Raw genomic sequence first — 20,029 nt, 5'->3', positions numbered from 1 at the left:
GCGTGTGGGTTTTGAAGCTTTCAATGTGTTTTGTTCTATGAAGAGTTTATGATTTTAACTTTTTTTGTTTGTTTTAATAGGATCGAAAACTTCTTGCCACAGCTCAGCAGATGCTCCAGGACAGCAAGACAAAAATAGAAGTTATAAGGATGCAGATTCTTCAGGCAGTCCAGACCAATGAGTTGGCTTTTGATAATGGTGATGGAATAGAAAGAAAATACAAATAATTAATTTCAGAATGCCGTGTAGATATGTACCCATATGCACACAGAGTTATCATCAATTTCTAGTAGGAATGTTAGACAAAATGTGCATGAACCGAAAATAATCAGAGACCAGGCATACCATTGTGTGTTAGGATGCCAAATACACCTGACTCGAAGCTAAATACCTTAAGCTTAATGAAGACAAATACAATCTCTCTTCTTCATTGTTTTTATACCTTATGCAGTCCATTTTTGCTTCGGGGTCTTCATTCTCACTTCATGCGTGCTTTCTTTTGTCTTGACAATAAACAGTAATTTATTCAAAGCATATAATCTTTTCACTATCCTAAAAAAAAAAAATAATAATCTGATGCAGGTACAAAGCCTGCTTGTCATAGTTAAATAGATTGACCTTATTATTACTAATGGGAGCACAGATGGAGGCAAATTGTTGATGTCTTTATGGGTATTTAGGCTAGATTGAGTAGGAAACAACTATTTTAAAAACAACGAAAAAAAAAAACAGTGTTTTTAAAATGACCTGACTTGAAATACTCATGCTGCATTTCAGAAGTAGTTTTAAACTTGCATTTGTTTGGAAATCTTTTAATTAAAAAAAAAAAAAATACCCCTGAGCTGTAATAGCACGAGTGTACTATAAAATTGTGGGCATATTGGTACATCTCCAAGTCTTGAACTTTAGGCTCATGTATTTCTGGGTATTTAAGTTGTATGATGATACTTGTAATCAGGGCCTGGATGTATCCTAGAAAGAGAAAAACTTGTGTGTGTGGTTTTGATTTGGGTTGGGTTGGGGTGGGGGGGGTGGTTTTGTTTGGTTTTACACTTACGATACTTCTGGCTTTTTTGCCCCGCCCCCCCCCCCCCTTTTTTTTTTTTTTAACACCCTATCTTAGTACATGGATTATGTATGTCATTTGTTCAAAAGAAAAAGGTATTCAAGCTAGAAAGAGGTTTCAAATGCCTTTTTGCGTTCCTGTTACTCTTGGAGCTTTAAACAGAAAGGAATCTATCCAGGAAAGTTTCTAACTCTGTTTAAGAAATCTAAGCACTGTAAGAAGTGGACATTAGAATGGTTAACCCAAACGATTTGGGGAAGGCAATGTATGGGACCTCTTGGATTCTGTGCTGGCAGAAGCCGAATTCCCTGGGATTTCGTGTGAAGCAGGAGGATTATCAGAAACAGATCAGGGATCTATTTAACTATAGAGCAGTTTGAAAGATAGATCCTCAGAGAGTGGTTCAAAAATGTGGCAGCCTCAAAACCTTCTTGCCAACTGGAATGATGTTAGGAAATTTGGCTTTTGTCCCTTAACTCCCCTGGAGACATGTTTTTTTTTGCATCCTCTAGCAATTATATCTCTTCAAGGAGTAGGACCTGTTTATTGGATTGAGGCCCTGATTAATTATTTCTTCCTTCAAATGCAGATGCTTAAAATTTCACTGTTGCGTTTATGACATACTTCCAGCTTTTCTATAAACTACCAAATCTGCATCTCTCTCTTTTTTTTTTTTTATTTTCTTTCTTTTTTTTTCCTCCTCCTTCTTTTTTTCTCCCCTCCCCCTGTTTATGTGGGGAAGGCGTTAATATTAAAGAAATTAAACATGGGCATGGTCTTCAATGAAGATTGTTTATATCTCTTTGCAGCAAAACCTGTGATAAGTCCTCTTGAACTCCGAATGGAAGAATTACGGCATCATTTTAGGATAGAGTATGCTGTAGCAGAAGGTGCAAAAAATGTGATGAAATTACTTGGATCTGGGAAAGTTACGGACAGAAAGGCACTTTCAGAAGTAATTTACATCATTAAAATTTCTGATACTTTATTTTAAATGTTCTTTCAAGAAAAAAAAAGAGAAATATTTCAATTTTTATTAATTTGTTTTAAAAAGGCACAAGCAAGATTTAATGAATCAAGCCAGAAGTTGGACCTCTTGAAGTATTCACTGGAACAAAGATTGAATGAACTTCCTAAAAACCATCCCAAAAGCAGTATTATTATAGAGGAGCTTTCATTGGTCTCTTCACCCACATTAAGTCCTCGTCAAAGTGTAATATCTACTCAAAACCAGTATAGTACACTGTCCAAACCAGCAGCTTTAACAGGTAAGATTTATGAAGCTTTTTTATTTATTCATTTTATTAAATGGTTTAAAACAAGACTTTAAGGCCAACTTTATTTCTTTCTGGACGTATTTCATCATTGTTCTTTTCCTAGAAAAAAGCGTTTATAATTTCCAAGTGTCTATGCACCAAAAAAATGCAGATAAGTTTCTTGGATTTATTTGTTGACGTTTTTTATAATTGTGTTGAAAAAGTGAAGTTCTGGCCTGAAGTTAGGTCACTATGGAACAGTATTACTAGCATTTACCTAACACCTTTCATCTTGAGATTATCAACCACTTCAAAAGTGTAAGTAAGTAAGTGTAAGTAAGTATCATTATCCCCATTTTACAGACGGGGGAGCTGAGGTGCAGAAGGGTTAAGTGGCTTGCCCTGGTCATACAACAAGTCAGTGGCAGAGCTGGAGATAAGCACCCAGCTTTTCTGTTGGTCCCTGTTTTACCCACTGGACAACACTGGCTTCCTAGAAGGCGAGATTTGTGCTACAAATCCATGCGGTATATTTCTAAACCAAAGAGGGAGATCCTAACAAACATGCATGGGACTATTGAAGCCTCTATTTATTGATGTGAATTGTTTTCCTTGCAATTAAACACAGAGATTTTATTATTTTTTTTACAGACTTAGCATACTGTGAGGGAACATATATAAATATAAGACTTATGGACTTCTCATAGTTTGGGTTCACTTGGAATTGTCCTTCATTGGAAGTAAATGTTTCAAGAGCTTTAACAAAGCTCTTAAACATTTGCCTCCCAGTGTTCTTAAAGAAAATCGAATACTTTCGACTACTTGGGGGGTATGTTGCTTTACTAAATTTATTTGGTAAGTGGTCGTATGAGAATTACTAATACAGGTAGGTTTGGGGTTTTGTTTCATTTCCTAAAACATTTTACATGTAACTATTAAACCAAATATAACAGAGGAATTTTATTACTAAAAGAATCTGTGATTCAAGCATTACTCTAGTTATACATGTAAACTAAAACCAAAATTTAGTTTTGAAGTAGTGTGGGGTTATATTTTAAAACAAAAAGAGGAACTCTTCTGCCAAGCTGCAATAATAGAAAAAAATGGTTGTCTTCCATTTTGGTTCAGTAAGACAAGTAGCAGAGGGTAAAAAGCATCAGGACCTCAGCAAGAGCTGAGAAGAAGCTGCAGAGTGGTGAGGGGAACTTTATTTCATCATATGGAATCTCAAATGATCAGTGACCATGTGCAGGAAGTATCATGCCTTGGTTTTAAAACAGCTTTTTTTAATTATTCTTTTCCTGTAATACCTAATCATAGGTTAGATACATTATAGTGACACACAATTCGTCTTTAAGTGTGATTTACTGATACATGTGAAGTTTCTAATAGGAATTATCAAAACAGAGCTACATGCTTGTGAAGTTCTTAATAGTTTCACTTTTGTATTAGCTACACAAAGAGCTTTTGTATTGAATTGGATTTAAATGAACAGTGTCTTTGTGGTTTTGCCTCTAACACTTTGTGAAAAATAGATCAGTGCTACTGTCATACTTCTTAAAGTGCATCGGCAGAACTTTCTGGTATGCATCCAGTCCTTATACAAGATTATCGCCTTTCTGCTTATTAATTTCTTCTTCCCCCTCCCCACCCCCCACCCCCACCCCCCCCCCCCGAGTTTGGGAAAAGTTACCTTTTAACCTCTTTTGGGAGCCAATAGCATCCGTTTGTTTTCATAGCCTAATGCTTAGCTGTCACTTACAGCTGTTAATTCCCTGCAGGATGGGGTTTCTTCTGACTGGTTTCTTGGTGTCTGTTCTGTGGGCTGTAATGTTGCCAGACCATTTTTAGGACAAGTCTGACTTAAGTTTCTGTTACAAAAGAGTACTTTTAAGTTTCACAGTTAAGTACATTTGCTGTCAAAAGAACACTGCATTTAGGAGCTGCATTTTCTAGCTGACAGTATGATTATGAACTAGCTAATTTTACCACTTCTAATAATTTTGTTAGCGTCAGTGGTGTCACAGTTTTACAGATGCTATCTTGTACAGGATGAGGTAAGCCTACCGTTCTTATAACCATCTGTGGTATTCAGATGTTTCTGTGCTGCTGGAGGAAACTCTTAAATTAGAACAGCAGCCTCTGTACCTCATTTGGTTAAAGATGTAGAAGACTTTGAAGACTAGCTTCTCGTCTCAGCTTTTAAAAATCCAAATTCAGTCAAGTTGGAACAATTCAATGATTTTAAATGATGTAGTGACTCAAATTTGACTTCAGCACGCAGCTGGCAAATGTGATTTCGGAGTGTATCTTAAACATCGTAGTCTCAATAGTCAATGTGTTCATTTTAATTACTGAAGCTATCTATCCAATATTCATTGGTTAAGTAAAACTCATTAAAAAATTGTTATTGTCCCATCTGCAAGTTCCATCATTTTCATAAGAAACTTAAGATTTGTCATCTTAAAAAATGATATTGCTTACAACTTGAACCCAAGTCAGTAAGGTTCTTAAGTGAAGAAAACAAAGATACTCTGAGACACAGAACAAAAACTTATTTTGTGTTATTTTGGTGAACTGTTGCTCCTTTTAGAAGGTTGAGTCGCACATATTTGACTTTTAATGCTTATTTTCAGTATATTTGTCTGCCTTATCATCTGATATTTCTGTTAGAACCTGTGGGGGTCAGAATGTGAGCTATTGCTGGAAATCAATCATCAGTCATTCACTTTGTTTAGTTAAGAACAGAAAACTTTGATAAATCATTATCCGTCTTATTCTAGGTACCCTGGAAGTTAGGCTAATGGGCTGCCAAGATATTTTGGAAAACGTCCCTGGTCGTTCAAAAGCCACATCGATTACGCTACCTGGTTGGAGTCCAAATGAAGCCAGATCATCTTTCATGAGCAGAACCAGTAAAAATAAAAGTGGGAGTAGTAGAAACCTTCTGAAAACGGATGACTTGTCCAGTTCAGTATACTTCTCGTATTTTTATGCATATCTTTTATTTACATTTTAATGTGCATGTCGTGTTCTGTAATTTAAAATACTAAATTGATTTTAAGCTTTAAACTTACCTGTTTCATCTGTCAAGTTGTTTAAAAAAAGAAAAACCAAACACTGCCACACTACTATGCCCATAAGATCCAATCAAATATGAGATTACATTTTTAAGGGAAACGTACTGAAGATTTTTTTGTTTGTGGAAAATCTTCTTAAAGATTTAAGCTGAGTTTGTGTACTTTACTTACAGATGAAGTCTGTGCTGTACTGAAGCTGGATAACACTGTGGTTGGTCAAACTAGCTGGAAACCTATTTCCAATCAGTCATGGGACCAGAAATTTACACTGGAACTAGACAGGGTAAAAATGTGGTCTTCCTTCATTGACAGCTATAGTCGATTCTTTAGATTAATTTCATGTCGCCTTTTTTTTTTTTTTTTTTCCCCTGTTGCTGTAATTATGGTCAAATTTAATATGTGCAAGTATTCCCATCCTTAACAGAACGGGCTCCCTGGGGTTAAGCTGTTACGCTGGGCTGGCATTCTAGAAATTGTACCTTTTCTGGCCTACAAACTGACATAGTATTTTTATGCAACATCTAACACTTAACATCTATTTAGCCTGTGATAGATGGTGCTTCAATTTTTATTAGGATCATCAACTTCTCATTATTTATCAGTGCGTTCTAATATCAGATACAGTTTGGATATTTTGGTAAAGCTATGTCATAGAATTTTTACAGTGCTTCTGTAAAAGTGTTCTCATGTGAAGCTGATTCTTCAGGACTAATAAATAAATTCACTAATAGTTCTTTCCTAGAACTTCCAATATTACTTGGAGGATGCAGGTATCTGAAATGATACTTGATGTTTCTTTCCTCGCACCTTTTGAAGAGAATTTACATTATATAGATTTAATCGAGCATTTGTGGTTTAGATACCTGATAGTCATAGTATTTTAAGGTACAAGGATTATTTTTTTTTTTCCCCATCAGTGTTTAAAATAGACTGAAAATTAAACTGTATTTTAGGAGCCTAAATGTCATCTCCAGTATATATTTAAAACAAATGAAGGGGTGGGGGGGAAGCCACCTTCCTGTTTTTGCTCTCTCCCCACCCCACCCCGCCCCTCTGAGCCCCAAACCAGATTCCTTCCATCTAGGAAGGAAGCAGTTTTAGACCTGCAAGTTGAGAAATTCAGGTTCCGGTTAGGAGTAGTGCAGAACAAAACTAGCAGTGTGGAGTCCTGGAGCGATGATTATTCTCAGATTAAGACTAGGACTAGTCAAGAGTTTAGCAGCTGCTCCTACCAGCCCAGTATTTCAGAACTCAGCGTTAGATGCTTTTTTGGTGGCAGAAAAGGACCTTGCTTCCGCTGGGCGTGACCACGCAAGCCTTCCGTATTTGAAATGCACGTTCTAAACCCCATCATGTTTTTATCTGTTGCTGCTCCTTAACTTTTGTGTCTTTTAAACCCTGAAGCTATCCTTTAAAGACAGTAAATTGAGGCATCGTGATGGAATTAAACTATGCTCACTGAACTTAGTAACATACAATGCTGCTATTATGCTGTATTTCGGGATTCTTCACGTTTTGTAACTAGCACGTAACACACCCTAAGAATATATAAATCCTACCGGCAGTAGTTCTTATTAGTTTAAAGTTTTTGCCCCATCGTCATGACAAAACTGTATGTCTTTGTAGAGATACTGTGTGAAGTCGTGCATCGTGATGTGTATGCAGGCTCTAAAATGTCACTATGCAGCCATGAAATGCAATTGATACCTGTAAATAATGTGGAAAATTATTAAAGTTGAGGTTTCTAAACACAGGTAAAAATTAGTTGTCAGATAGTGAACTAAAATATCTTGAACTAGCACTGTTGTTAGATTGACTCAAAAAGTCTGGTGACTGTTTGCGACTCTCTCAGGGGAATTTTACACTTGCCCTTCTATTTGGACACTGACGATCACATCTAACTGAAGTGAAATGCGGCAGTCACCCCAGTGGGAGCTTGCTCGGTATGGCCAGTAAGCCCTGGCTCTCTTTTAAAGTAACAGCTCTGTGTCTTGACCCTCGAGTTGCTAGATCTTACAGTTGTGCAGAGGTAACTCTTGCAGAACAATTACTAATAAGTAATTTCCTGTGAATATGTTTCCTTTCGTAGTCACGTGAATTAGAAATCTCTGTTTATTGGCGTGACTGGAGATCTCTGTGTGCAGTAAAGTTTCTGAGGTTGGAAGATTTCCTGGATAACCAACGGCATGGCATGTGTCTCTATCTTGAACCCCAGGGCACTCTGTTTGCAGAGGTAAGAATGTTTCTGTGAAACACTTGAGCATACTTGCCAGTGTTGTACCGCAGAATAGTTAAGAAGTTTTTCTTAAACTTTTAAGAATGCATTTTGTTCTGAAACTTGAATTATAATACACATTATTTGAATTGCAGGTTACATTTTTTAATCCAGTTATTGAAAGAAGACCAAAACTCCAGAGGCAGAAGAAAATTTTTTCAAAGCAGCAAGGTGATTGTTTATTATAAACATGTAAAGCTTAAAAATTGTACAGATCTGTTGGTCTTTTTTTTTTTTTTATACAGACCCCTAATATTTGTCTGTGAATAGAGCTGTTGATAATGAAGGATTTGGCATTGCATTTAGAAATGTTTTGTTTTAGAATTCCTTATTATGCATTAGCATTGAATAGTGAATAATTAGGAATTGCTAAGGAATATGACAAATCCAGTTTATTCTTCATAAACTATACTGATTAATGTGATATTTTTTTAATTATAGCTTTTGGTAATAAGTAAGGAAATTACTTGCACTTTATTTTCTTTTTTCACAATATCCACAGGCAAAACATTTCTCAGAGCTCCTCAAATGAATATTAATATTGCCACTTGGGGAAGGCTGGTAAGAAGAGCTATTCCTACAGTAAATCACTCTGGCACCTTCAGCCCTCAAGCAGCAGTGCCTGCTACTGGGCCAGTGGTTGATGCACACATTCCGGAACTAACACTGCCAGCCAGGTAGGTGATATCTGCAATTTTTAAGTACTTGTAAGAGCAAGAGTAACAGTGAGATGCTCATGCCCTAATGTACGTAACGTATGTCAAATCTGTTTATTCTGCAAGACTGCAGACTGTTCAAAGTTTTAATTTGGGACGTCCGTTTTACAGACAGATCTACACACACAAGATTTGGTTTAGAAGAAAATACATAACGTGCAGTTTTAGGTTGGTTTTCTTACTATTAAAACAGTCTGCGCTATACACTGAGGAGTTACTTGTTTTCTTGCCAGTGACTCTCCTGTAGCCAAATTGGACTTTGAACTTGAGCCTGAGCCTCCACCTGCTCCGCCCCGTGCATCATCCCTTGGGGAAATATGTGAATCTTCCTCTGAGATAAAGGCTTCTGATGTGCCATCTCAGGCAAGTAACTTTAAGAATTTCAGGCTATACAGCTTAACAAGGTTGTAATATTGGCATCTTTGTGATGGATTTCTTCCCTTATATTTCAGCATATGCTCCCGTAATTTACACATACAGAACTGTCTCAACAGAATGCTCCAATTACTGTTGGTGGCAAACTGTTCCCATGGTTGGTGTCTTTAACTCTCCATGTCATTAGTTGCACCACAGAAAAAAAAAAAAAAGGCCCAAAATCATTAGAGTATTGTTCAGGAAAATATGGTTTTACTAACAGAGTAGAATGACTGGAGCAATACGTTTCACTAATCCATTAAAAGCTTGCTTATCTGTGTTATCTTAAAATATACAATTTTAGCTTAGATAATTCTTGTGTTAAGAATTCCGCGTGCTTGTAGTAAAATTTCTGCATTCATTTGCCCCTGCAATCAGTTTTATATTTTCAGACTTCTTTTTCTTCACAGGATGAAGTAACAAATTTTGATTTTGAAAATGGCAGAAATAGTATTGTCCCAAAACTCCAGCCTGAAATAATCCGTGAGCCTGATGCTCCCCATTCAGACATAAAATACGCCAACACCCGAGAGCCTGAAGATAGAAGGTAAAATGCAGTGGGTTTGCTGTTGATCTGAATAATCTCTCTCAAAGTTAACAAACTAGAAGATTTTTTTACTGTTTTTTTATTATTATTTACACAGATCACAACAAAGATTTCAGTTCAGTCTGAAGGATTTCAGATGTTGTGCTGTACTGGGCAGAGGACATTTTGGAAAGGTAAATGTCAAAAGGCTATATCAAATGTCAAGGCTATATCAAAAACTAGACATATCTCTTAAATTAATCACTTATCTTTTGTTTTAGGTGCTTTTGGCAGAGTACAAAAACACAAACGAGATGTTTGCTATTAAAGCCTTAAAGAAAGGAGATATTGTTGCTCGTGATGAAGTAGACAGGTCAGTTTGTAAAATTATAATGTGTGGATTCCATAAATCAGTTGTGTTTTCTTTCTGCACACAGCACAATTGTAAGCTCTATCGATAAATTTGGTGAAAGAGCAAAACAAATTGTCATCTCCCCGCTTAGTTGGCTGCTGCAGATGTGTCATCTTTCTTTTGGAGCACGGAGAGAGCAGCGTAGCCCAGGAATACTGGTTCCTTTAGTTGCCCCTCTTATCATGCCTGTACTACAGCTCTGACTTAAATCTGATCCTGTTTTTCATTTAGGTTCTCTTGCAATGATTTATTGTAATTACTTGTTCTATAGACTTCCATCAGGAGGACAGTGACTATGCTTGCTTTACTGGCAAAAGCACGTATGATGGCATTTCTCAACCTGTAACATACTGTCATGCTTTGTCCATCATTTTTTCCCTTGTCCTGTACGTACTCCACTGTTGTGGGTTTTTTAATCTTTTTGCCCCAAAACTCACATATTTCCTTTGCTTGGAAGTGAAGTGGCAGTTACAAAACTGTCTAGTTTTACTGGAAGAAGGTGCTTTTACAGTTGTTTAATAGTGACTATATTCATTTGACTTGTAGGAAGAAAGATAACTATTAAGAATAAGCTACAAATTAACCATTTGACTTCAGGAGAAATAATCTGGAATTACTATAGAAGGATATCTGTAATATTGTTCCTTTTTTTCCACTTCATGCATTGTATACAATTAAAATAAAAATGGGTTGAAGCTAATGTCACGATACTGATGCATACTTAATGCAAGTCTGAGTATTTGGAAGGAAAATTGGCAGGATACAATTTTCATGGACTGCTAGGTTTCCTTTTTCATTTGTGAAAGCTAAACACTACTTTGTGGAAATCCTGGCATAAACTTAATGTGTGCACAAATATTAAAAGTTCTCTCTTGAAAACAAAAAATGTTCTTATCTTATCCTGATGAATAGAGAAAAAAAAAAGGTATAAATTACCAATAGTTTCTGAGAATTGAAAAATTGTGGTTCAGGGTTCAGCTTTAAATTTTTACTGACTTTCTGTTTGCAGCTTGATGTGTGAAAAGCGAATATTTGAAACTGTGAATAGTGTAAGACATCCCTTCTTGGTGAACCTTTTTGCTTGTTTCCAAACCAAAGATCACGTTTGCTTTGTAATGGAATATGCTGCTGGTGGGGATCTGATGATGCACATTCATACTGATGTCTTCTCTGAACCAAGAGCAGTGTGAGTATCCACCTCTTGTGGCATTAAGGGAAGGCCGTTTTGTTCAGTGAATAAGAACTAAGATGTATTGAAAACATTGTAACAACTTATCACCACGTGCCTCTACATTATGTCATTTCAGCAAATGCTGTTTAAGTTTTTTAAAAGGGTCAGAGAGTCTCACTGATTTTGTTAGAAAAAGGCACATGCGGTTTAATGTGCCTGAATCCACATTGAATTAAAAAATTATATACAAATATTTAATTTTTATAATACTCTTTTTTAAAAGATTACATAAGATCTAAATTAAAAGTTAAAATAGCAGACAAGGCTAAGAAAGGAGAGAATAAGCCAAATTAGAAGTCCTTCAAAGCCATAGCGGTGGACGCTACAGAAGATTTATCCTCAAGGCCGACCAAACACACTACAGCTTAAAAGCTGCAAGTTAAAGCATTTTTGGCATCTGGCTTTGAATCTCGTCTGTATCCAAAAAAAACAATTGGTAATCTTCAGAGGATGGTTAGTAAAACAGATGAATAATAATGGACTTCACAGTCTGAAAAGCAAGACTAAAATCCATCGAAATTCTAACTTTAATTTTTTCGACAGATTCTATGCTGCGTGTGTGGTTCTTGGGCTTCAGTATTTACATGAACACAAAATAGTATATAGGTAAGTAGTCATTGACCCGTTTCCAACAGATGAATTTCAGCTCTTCTGAATAGTCCTGAAGAAACATCAATGATGCAATTTTCTTCTCAAATGTTCGTTTAGAGATTTGAAGTTGGATAACTTATTGCTGGACACAGAAGGCTTCGTGAAAATTGCCGACTTTGGTCTTTGCAAAGAAGGTAATGGCCCTTAAATTTTCTTTCTAGGGGAATTCCATAGTCTGTTTTACTCTTGGCTGTTCCTTGAGACTTTTGGACTGCCAAATGTTTGTAGAGTGTGGTTACCTTGTGGCATTTGAAGGAAAAAATACGTCTCTGATTGTACAAATGTGGAGATAGGAGGAAGTTCTTCAGTAGGGAACTGTCAGGAGCATCTGAGCATAGCCCTACTTTTTACTTATGTTTTTTTTTAGTTTGGAGCATCACCTATTCGGATTCTTACTTCATCATATCTCTGCTTATTACCAAGGCATGCTGCTGCATTTTACAAGTTAGGAAAAATACCTAATGCTTTTTCTGCTCATTGTAAACATGTTGACACTGTACAATGAAATCAAGTACCATTATAATCCATACCTCATTCTTAGTTTTTTACAAATTCATTATCTTTTTTTTTTTTTTTTTAAATCTTTGGAATAGTCTCAACTCTAAGTATATGGAAATGACATGCAAAGTATACTATAGCTAAAATAAAGAAATTTATCCCGAAAGAGAAGCCTAGATGCTAGAAAGTTACTTTTTAGCATCCTGCTACTGGCAACTACTTTTCAAATATGACATAAAATAGAGGTAGCAACTGAAATTGCAGTGTCTTTCTCAAACCTTATTGTGGGGGAAGATCCAGAAAGGTTCATTTCTTTCTCCAATTTGTATAGCCTGTCCACCGCATCTTTTCCTTTTAGATAGCCTAAGAGGGAATTTAGTAAATTCGGTAGGCATTCAAACGTTACCGCTGTCTTTAATACAGGGCAAGTCCTGTTACTTTAGCTACAAACAAGTTCCATAAATGACAAAAGGAAATGAGGACACAGAAAGATCTTTGGTTTACTGACTCCTACAATAAATGGTTTCCGTAAGCTTTCTGCAGCACCTCCACTTGTCGTGTCACGGCGGTCCTTGTGGTGCTGATGTCCCAAACTGTGACCCTCTTGTAAATATACAGGGCTTAATTTGCTCAAATTTGTTCCACTACACTCCATGTTTTACTTTACTATATGTAGTTTTGCCACTATAGAAGCATCTGTAGTAGGCATGTTCAACTGCTCTACCACGTTTTCTTCTCTAGCTAGTAGAAATATAGCATGAGATTGTATCTTTCCAAGCAAAGATAACTGGGTGACAAAGGTGTAACTGGAAGATTTGGCTCATTGCCTATAGTTAGGGACAGAAAAACTTATACTGAAGCGGACGTGGAACAAGGGTGTGGGAGGGAGGAACGGGGGAATGTTTTACCTCGTTGGCCTGAGCCTTCAGGACAGGCCCTGGAACTACAGTATCGGCTGAAGTTGCACCAGAGAGAGGTTTTACTTGCTGGAGGAATAGGTTGTAGAGTGGCAGAAAACACTGCTTGCTTTTCATTAACTGTAACTTTTCAGGAATGGGATTTGGAGACAGAACAAGCACATTCTGTGGCACACCGGAATTTCTTGCTCCAGAGGTGCTGACAGAAACTTCCTATACAAGAGCTGTAGACTGGTGGGGTCTTGGTGTACTTATCTATGAGATGCTAGTGGGTGAGGTAAGTTCTAGCAAGATGCAATGGAGTCATAAAACTAATATATGTTAAAAAGGTTACAAAACTCAAGATACCAGCCTGTCAACACGTAATATGTCCTACCTGTCACAGTTGTATCAATACGTGTATATACAGTACGTATAGGCATACCTAGTTTTACAGTGAGCATCTTAATGTGTTTCATCAAGAAAAAGAAGCATTAAATACTGAGCAGCTACTAACCCGATAGTAGCTGCTGTAATGCTATAGAAGTTGGTGAGCCATGTCATGAGCTCGAGTTACCAGCAGTTGTGGAATTGAATGAGTTGTAGCTGGTCCAAGACTTAACCTCTAGATTTTTTGTTTCATTTTGTTTTTAATTACATCATTATGCTTTAAATCAAATTACAGTAATGGCACATTAATATCAGTGTCTCTAAGCAACAACATAGCACATCTGGTTTTGGGGAGCTCAGTTTCCAGCACACATCTGTTATCGTCATATTTGGATGCATACAACTATAGCGGTCTTCTGCTTTCAGACACTTTTGGGGAGAAAATAAACTCCTTAACTCCTGTAGCTTGAATGGAAGAGAACTTTAATGCATAAAACTAGATAGTAGTTAAAGATTATGCCAAATGCAATGCTGTTTACCATTTGAATTAGGCACGCACTCAAATAGAATGCCCCGGTTCCATGTAAACGAGCTGGTATAAATCAATTGCTTAGTTATTTACTAATGCGTATATTGCTTTACCTTCTGGTCCATTTTGTTATAGTATCTCCCAGGTAGCACAGTGATGGCTCACACGCTCAAAACTGGAGAAAAACTATAGATCTGCTCATCATTTTGTTCTTTTTCAAAAAAGATGATCGTTCAACTTTCTTTCACTTCCTTTCAGGTAAAAAAGGACAAAAAGTTTGTAGGGCACCACCAACATCTGTCAGGCCATGTCAAAACGGGAAAACCCTTGAGCTGTAACGTGCTAAAGATATTAAAAAACAAATTAGTCTTTACCACGTTATTTGTGAACGGCAGCTGTCCCAAAGAAGACCCGATATATACTTTCCACATTCCCTGCAGATCTTGTGTCAGAGTTCAAAGAAGATCCCAGTTTTAGGTGTTTCTACTTCCAAAACCACATTTTTTTAAAGCATAATCCTTTAGTAAAAGCTAAGGGATAATGCCAACTTGCCTTACTTCTCTCTCTTCCTTTTGGAAAACTACCATATCTGTTTCTGGGAAAAGGAATACTTCATTTCAGGGTGTCTAATTCCAAACTGTCAACTGAATATATGTTGGTTTGAATTGTAAGGGACTTTTAAGCCTGTTTAATAGTATTTTTGTATTACTTTCATTATAGTCTCCCTTCCCTGGAGACGATGAAGAAGAGGTGTTTGACAGTATTGTAAATGATGAAGTAAGATATCCACGATTTCTTTCTACAGAAGCCATCTCTATAATGAGACGGGTAAGAACATAGTAATATTACAGTATTCCTCCTCATGTCCTGTTTCCTCTCCAATATTAAGGAAATTAATTACTTTTGTGGGGAACAAAATACTTTAAGACCCTACGCTTGGTAGTTTTTTCTACAATTAAATTTCAGGCTTGCTTCAATTATGCTGTGCCATGCTGTCTGTCACCTTAAATGAAAATTGTCAGTGCCATTCCACTGTATTCAGGATCAAGTTTTTCATTTTTTAAATGTAAAACGTTAGAGGCTCTATTTTCTCCCTGAACTAAGTTTCCTAGTCATATCTAAATAGAGAAGTTCAGCTCTTATTTCTTAACAGAACACTGCTGCATTGACCTATTATTTGGTAGATTAACATTGTCACATGAATATTTTAATTCGAAGACTTCTAAATCTTTTTGGTTTCATTCCAACTGGGGCAGGGAACACTGTACGCATGGCATCTGCAGTTCCATTCTTGGCAAAGAATGGCTGATTTTTGTTTACAGTTGTTATTAGTGTTATTCCTTAGTGTAATGCCTCTACTTATCTAAATGAAGATGCTTGAAGCTGTCTTAGAATCTCATCACGGTTGATAGAAGGGCATCTACTAGAGGGGGATTCAAAGCCTTGGGAAGCAGCCTCTCCACCGACGTGTCTGACACTTAAATGTGTAGCGCCCAATTCAGTGCTGCAGCATCTAAGTTAAAGCACGTCACAGAAACCACTGTGACATAAGTATGTAAGTAATAGTATAAATACTCCATAGCTTAAAATGATTACCTAGAGAAAGAAGGAAAAATATAGTTTTAAGGCAGTACCTAGGAAGGGTATGTTTTTACTGTGAAAATTATCATGCCAATATCTTCAGAGGCCTGCTACACTGCACCCAGAACACAAGTACCATGAACTTTGGGCTTGCAGTTTACTAGTTGTAGCTGTGTACGCACTGTTCCTATCTGAGAAATTCTTTCATAATATAGTAGGCATTAGTTTTTGATGGCTGCATCATGATCTATCAACCCACCCCAATGCTGGGCACTGCCTGGAACAGGGGTCTGCTCACAGCAGCGTGATTCACAAGTGGGAGCATCTGAGCTCCGGTGTTAGCTAGAAACTGCTTTTATTTGGCTGGGGGTGTGAAGCAGCATTCAGCCCTCTCTCAGTAAATCAGCTGCTGTGAAATAGCTGGGCACAGGAGACAGCAGAGCAGTCTCTTTTTGAGCCAAGCAAGAAATACTAACTTAAGTGAATTCTGTGTCCTTCTCCTGCAAAAAGCACTTTTCAGTATCTCTCGGCTGAACATTAGCCCCACAAATCACCTCAGGTCCCAACACTTGGTACTGCAGATTTGCAGCAAGACAGATTTAGTCTCTTCTCCCTGTGTTTGTAGCTAGGCCGCTGGTCGAATTGTGCTCACAGGTTCGGGTGTTTCTAAAAGAGCACTGCTGTCTCTGGCTACGTACATCTAAAGTTTGGTCTCTCCCTTCCTTTGAGGACCAAGAATTTTCTATAGGTCAGGCAACACGAATTTCACTGTCCATCCACTCTTGGTGTCGGCTCTTACAGACTAGCACTCATCCTCCCTAGTTCCTCCCCCTCCCCCTGAATTGTTGCACTGAAATCTCCTGTTTTGTCAGCTGCTACGAAGAAATCCAGAGCGGCGTCTTGGAGCTGGAGAGAAAGATGCTGAGGATGTGAAAAAGCATCACTTCTTCAGGGTGAGTACAAACCACTATTATTTCTAAGGCCGCTAAAGGAGCAGAGACAGGAAACTAAACATCAGTTGTTTTATTTTGCAGCTAATAGATTGGAATGCTTTACTGGCCAAGAAAGTGAAGCCTCCTTTTGTCCCCACCATTAGAGGACGAGAAGATGTTAGTAATTTTGATGATGAATTTACCTCTGAAGCACCTATCCTCACTCCACCTCGGGAACCAAGGATACTTTCAGAAGAAGAGCAGGAAATGTTCAGAGATTTTGATTACATTGCTGATTGGTGTTAACTTCTAGCCACTGTGAAACCCCGGCTGACTGGCTCACAAGAATGCCTCTCTCGGAATGCCGACCCTTCAATTGCTCTCTGTGCCACCTGTAGCTTCTGGTTTTTTTAAGTCACATGAAGATCCTTTTAAGTACTGTTTTAACACTCTTGTGAAGAGTGGCCTCTTTGTATATTGTTTTTTATCTGAGCACTGGAAAGCAGGTCTGTGGAGTTCTTAAGCTGAGTTGGTGAACCCAGGCTGTATTAAGCTTCCCACATATGGGCACGCGTGGATCTGTACTGTTTCTCTCCCTCTTCTACAGCAGATAACATCATTTTTTTAAGTATCTGCCTTAAGTGGGAAAAGCAGACTTTGAGCTAGGTAATCACTTATCTCTACTCAGCCACATTGAAATGGAAGTTTGGGATACTGATGACACTCACACAGAACACGGTTCGAGCTGGAGAAGGCAAATGATTTCAGTTAAATATTACCTTGTGCAGTCTATAAAACTACACATTTCTATGTACACATTCATCTTGTCTTCTTAAAATAATGGTATGGAGAACAGATATGCCTTGTTTTGTAAATTTTCTATGGTATTTATTAGGAAAAATGTTAAATGCCTTGCCTTTGAGATAACAACAGCATAAGTGCTTCCATTACAAAGAAAAAAATCCGGGAAAAATCCAGAGAGTTTACCAAAGCCACTTGCCAAACAGTTTTGCCTTCAAGCTTTTTAAGCATGGCTTAAAACCCTGGTTGATATGAAGAATGTGACAAGAACGTTGCTCAGTCTAACCACAAAAGAGCAAAGCATATGCATTTCCCGAGCCCATCCACTCCTGTACTCAAACTCTTGCCTTTCCCACTCGCTGAGTGGACAGATAAGTTAACCAGTCTGTATCTAACCACCTACATCATCCTGTATCTGCTGTACAATATCATATCACTTTTAGAAAACGTAAGGATTTTCAATGTATACATGCTGTGAACATGTATATTTGGAAGTTGTAATGTATTCTTATGTCCAGGCAAGTAATTTAATTCTACCACTTCATTAATTTTGCACAGTGGCCGAGTGAACAACATCGAACTCCAAGTGAAAAAAATACTTGTATACACCTAGGCCACTGAACTCCAGAACTTAGATTGGCAGTTACTGAGAGTAAAAGCAATATGTTGTAACAGAATGTATAAATATTTTTGATAAAAACAGTGTATATTTTATAAACCCCTTAACACTAAAAGCTGTACCTCAAAAGTTGAAAAAGAATTTAGACCAGACACTGTGCATACTTGTAAACCAAGATCTGGTTTTGGCATCTGGTGTTCTGTGGGCAAACATTAACTCTTGGAAAATAAGTTTCCGGCGTGGTCCTTGGCTCTAGCACCATTCGGAGCTGGCTGCAGATGTAATCTCACAGGGTCATCCTAGCTAGGAGTTTGCTGTTCATGGGCTAAGATGGTGAGAATCAGCACTCAAATGAATTAAAAACTTGTTTTATTCATTCAAAGAAGAAATGCAAACCACTTGGGTGTGTAACACTATGGTGGTGGTTCAAAATCACAATGCTGGACAGACCTGCAGGGTCAGACAGGGGGACGGGCTTAGGGAAGGGGGGGGGGAAAAAAGGTTAGTAGGTGTAAATCACGCATCCCCCCTGCTGGAAGCAGGAAGGCATCTTTACCGGCTCTACAAATCATGTTTGGCAGAGTGAGTCAACTTTTCAGCATAACTCGTTTCCAGATTCTAATTAACAAGAAACAAATTATGTTCCTGTATCTAGCTGAAACCAATACTTTTGAGGTACAGTCAGCTCACCCTTTTTGGTTCCCAAATATATATATGAGCATCTAACAGGGTGCTTAACACTTATGAAAGTATCCTCAAAAATACCTTTTTGTAACTACATCTTGTACAGAAATCTTTTTTTAATCTAAGTAAATCACTAAAAAAAAAAAAATAAAAAAAAATTAGAGGGCAGGGTATGTTCACCCAGTTAAGCTGAAAGAAAGCACTAATTTTATCTCTGTAGTTTTTTAAATATTTTTAGGCAGATTAAGATTTTAAACCCTAGATTGTAAATATATTTTGCTATACTTTATCTGTATGTGGCTGCTCAAGCACTTTGTAAGGAAATTAGGATATTTTAGAATGGTACACTATGCATTAAAATGAAATGTGCCTTTAACAAATGTCATTCTAAGTGTTTTGCAGTCATTAATATCACAAATTAAAGTTTTAAATAGAGTAATTTGTAAATTGTGTCCCAAACATGATTTTGCTGTTTCTTGAAATGACTTGTCATGTTTTCTCCACAGGTAACTTCAGAAAAGAACTTGCGATTGGGACTTACAGAAACCCAATCTCTTAGTGGTAGCTCAGTGTACTTCCATTCTCTTTATTTTTTTTTAAATCAAAATAATTCATTACCTCTGAGTATACCTTCTTTCTGAGGCTGAAGGAAAGCAGCCTTCTCTTGCTTGGCTGAGCGGTCCTTCTGAAGGGAGCAGATGACCACATCTACTGAAGTCTGGTCAGCTTGAATCGGTGTTCTCCCTTCATAGGGTTCCTTTGAGGGCAGGGGGAGACAACACTCACTCCCCTTCTGGCTGCGTCTTCGTTCTAGTCTCTTTCCTTCCCCCCAATATATAGGAAAGCTCTGTAAACAAACAAAAACCTATACCCAACCCACAATGAACTTCCTCTTTAAGCAGAGAATGAAGCTTGCTTTTCTGAGTGCATTACTCTTCAAATGAGACCATTGCCTAGAGACGCTTCACTTCAATACTTGACTAAGCAATCATTCCAGAAAGGGCTGGCTGCAAATGAAGATCCAGACGGTTTTAAATATCTAGTCTAAATCGCAGTTGAATTAACATGGGAAGTGCCTGAAGACACTATGCCCTTGCCTTTGTTGTGTGGGGGGAACGCAACCCTTCAGCACTCCTGTCTCCTCCCAGGCGCACAGCTCAGCCACCTCCCAGCAAGGACGTACATTAGCAGAGAACCCAAAACCTATAAACACCTGAACTGCAGCCAGTCTTTTTGCTTACGCTTTAGGCTCTACTCATCATACAGCCTTGGCTACCACTTGGCTTCAGTAACGCAAGAAGGTAATTAATTAGCTAAAGCACACTGCAGAGCTGCAACAACCTCCTCCCCGGCTCCCCCCACGAACCGTGGGTATCCCACGCATGCAGCTGTGTGCGGACATCCCCCCACGCTGCTGAGAAGTGCTCCAGCCAGGCACAAGGAGAGCTCATTTCTGAATGAGAAGCTCCTGT

General features: G+C 37.8%; 1 protein-coding gene across 2 annotated transcripts in view; it reads left to right on the top strand.

Annotated features, from left to right (window-relative positions):
- The window catches only part of PKN2 (protein kinase N2), a 58,428-nt gene extending 39,424 nt beyond the window's left edge, over positions 1-19,004 (top strand). The window contains exons 4-22 of one of the 2 annotated variants that reach the window (XM_082483215.1): positions 81-198; positions 1,876-2,021; positions 2,121-2,334; positions 5,106-5,291; positions 5,576-5,685; positions 7,492-7,635; positions 7,773-7,848; positions 8,180-8,354; positions 8,627-8,756; positions 9,218-9,354; positions 9,452-9,527; positions 9,615-9,706; positions 10,755-10,931; positions 11,520-11,582; positions 11,685-11,761; positions 13,177-13,319; positions 14,661-14,768; positions 16,394-16,474; positions 16,556-19,004. In XM_082483215.1, the coding sequence (XP_082339341.1) occupies positions 81-198; positions 1,876-2,021; positions 2,121-2,334; positions 5,106-5,291; positions 5,576-5,685; positions 7,492-7,635; positions 7,773-7,848; positions 8,180-8,354; positions 8,627-8,756; positions 9,218-9,354; positions 9,452-9,527; positions 9,615-9,706; positions 10,755-10,931; positions 11,520-11,582; positions 11,685-11,761; positions 13,177-13,319; positions 14,661-14,768; positions 16,394-16,474; positions 16,556-16,759 (2,457 nt within the window). In that variant the 3' untranslated portion in view covers positions 16,760-19,004. Of the gene's footprint in view, positions 1-80; positions 199-1,875; positions 2,022-2,120; positions 2,335-5,105; positions 5,292-5,575; positions 5,686-7,491; positions 7,636-7,772; positions 7,849-8,179; positions 8,355-8,626; positions 8,761-9,185; positions 9,355-9,451; positions 9,528-9,614; positions 9,707-10,754; positions 10,932-11,519; positions 11,583-11,684; positions 11,762-13,176; positions 13,320-14,660; positions 14,769-16,393; positions 16,475-16,555 lie in introns of both variants that reach the window. The other variant, XM_082483216.1, reaches the window with a different exon arrangement.
- Positions 19,005-20,029: the final 1,025 nt, after the last annotated feature.

The sequence above is a fragment of the Vanellus vanellus genome (genome assembly GCF_965231255.1).
Source record: "Vanellus vanellus genome assembly, chromosome: 5".
In the NCBI taxonomy this organism is placed as follows: Eukaryota; Metazoa; Chordata; class Aves; order Charadriiformes; family Charadriidae; genus Vanellus; species Vanellus vanellus.
Note: the sequence above shows the minus strand (reverse complement) of the source record. Positions and strands in the feature narration are given on the sequence as shown.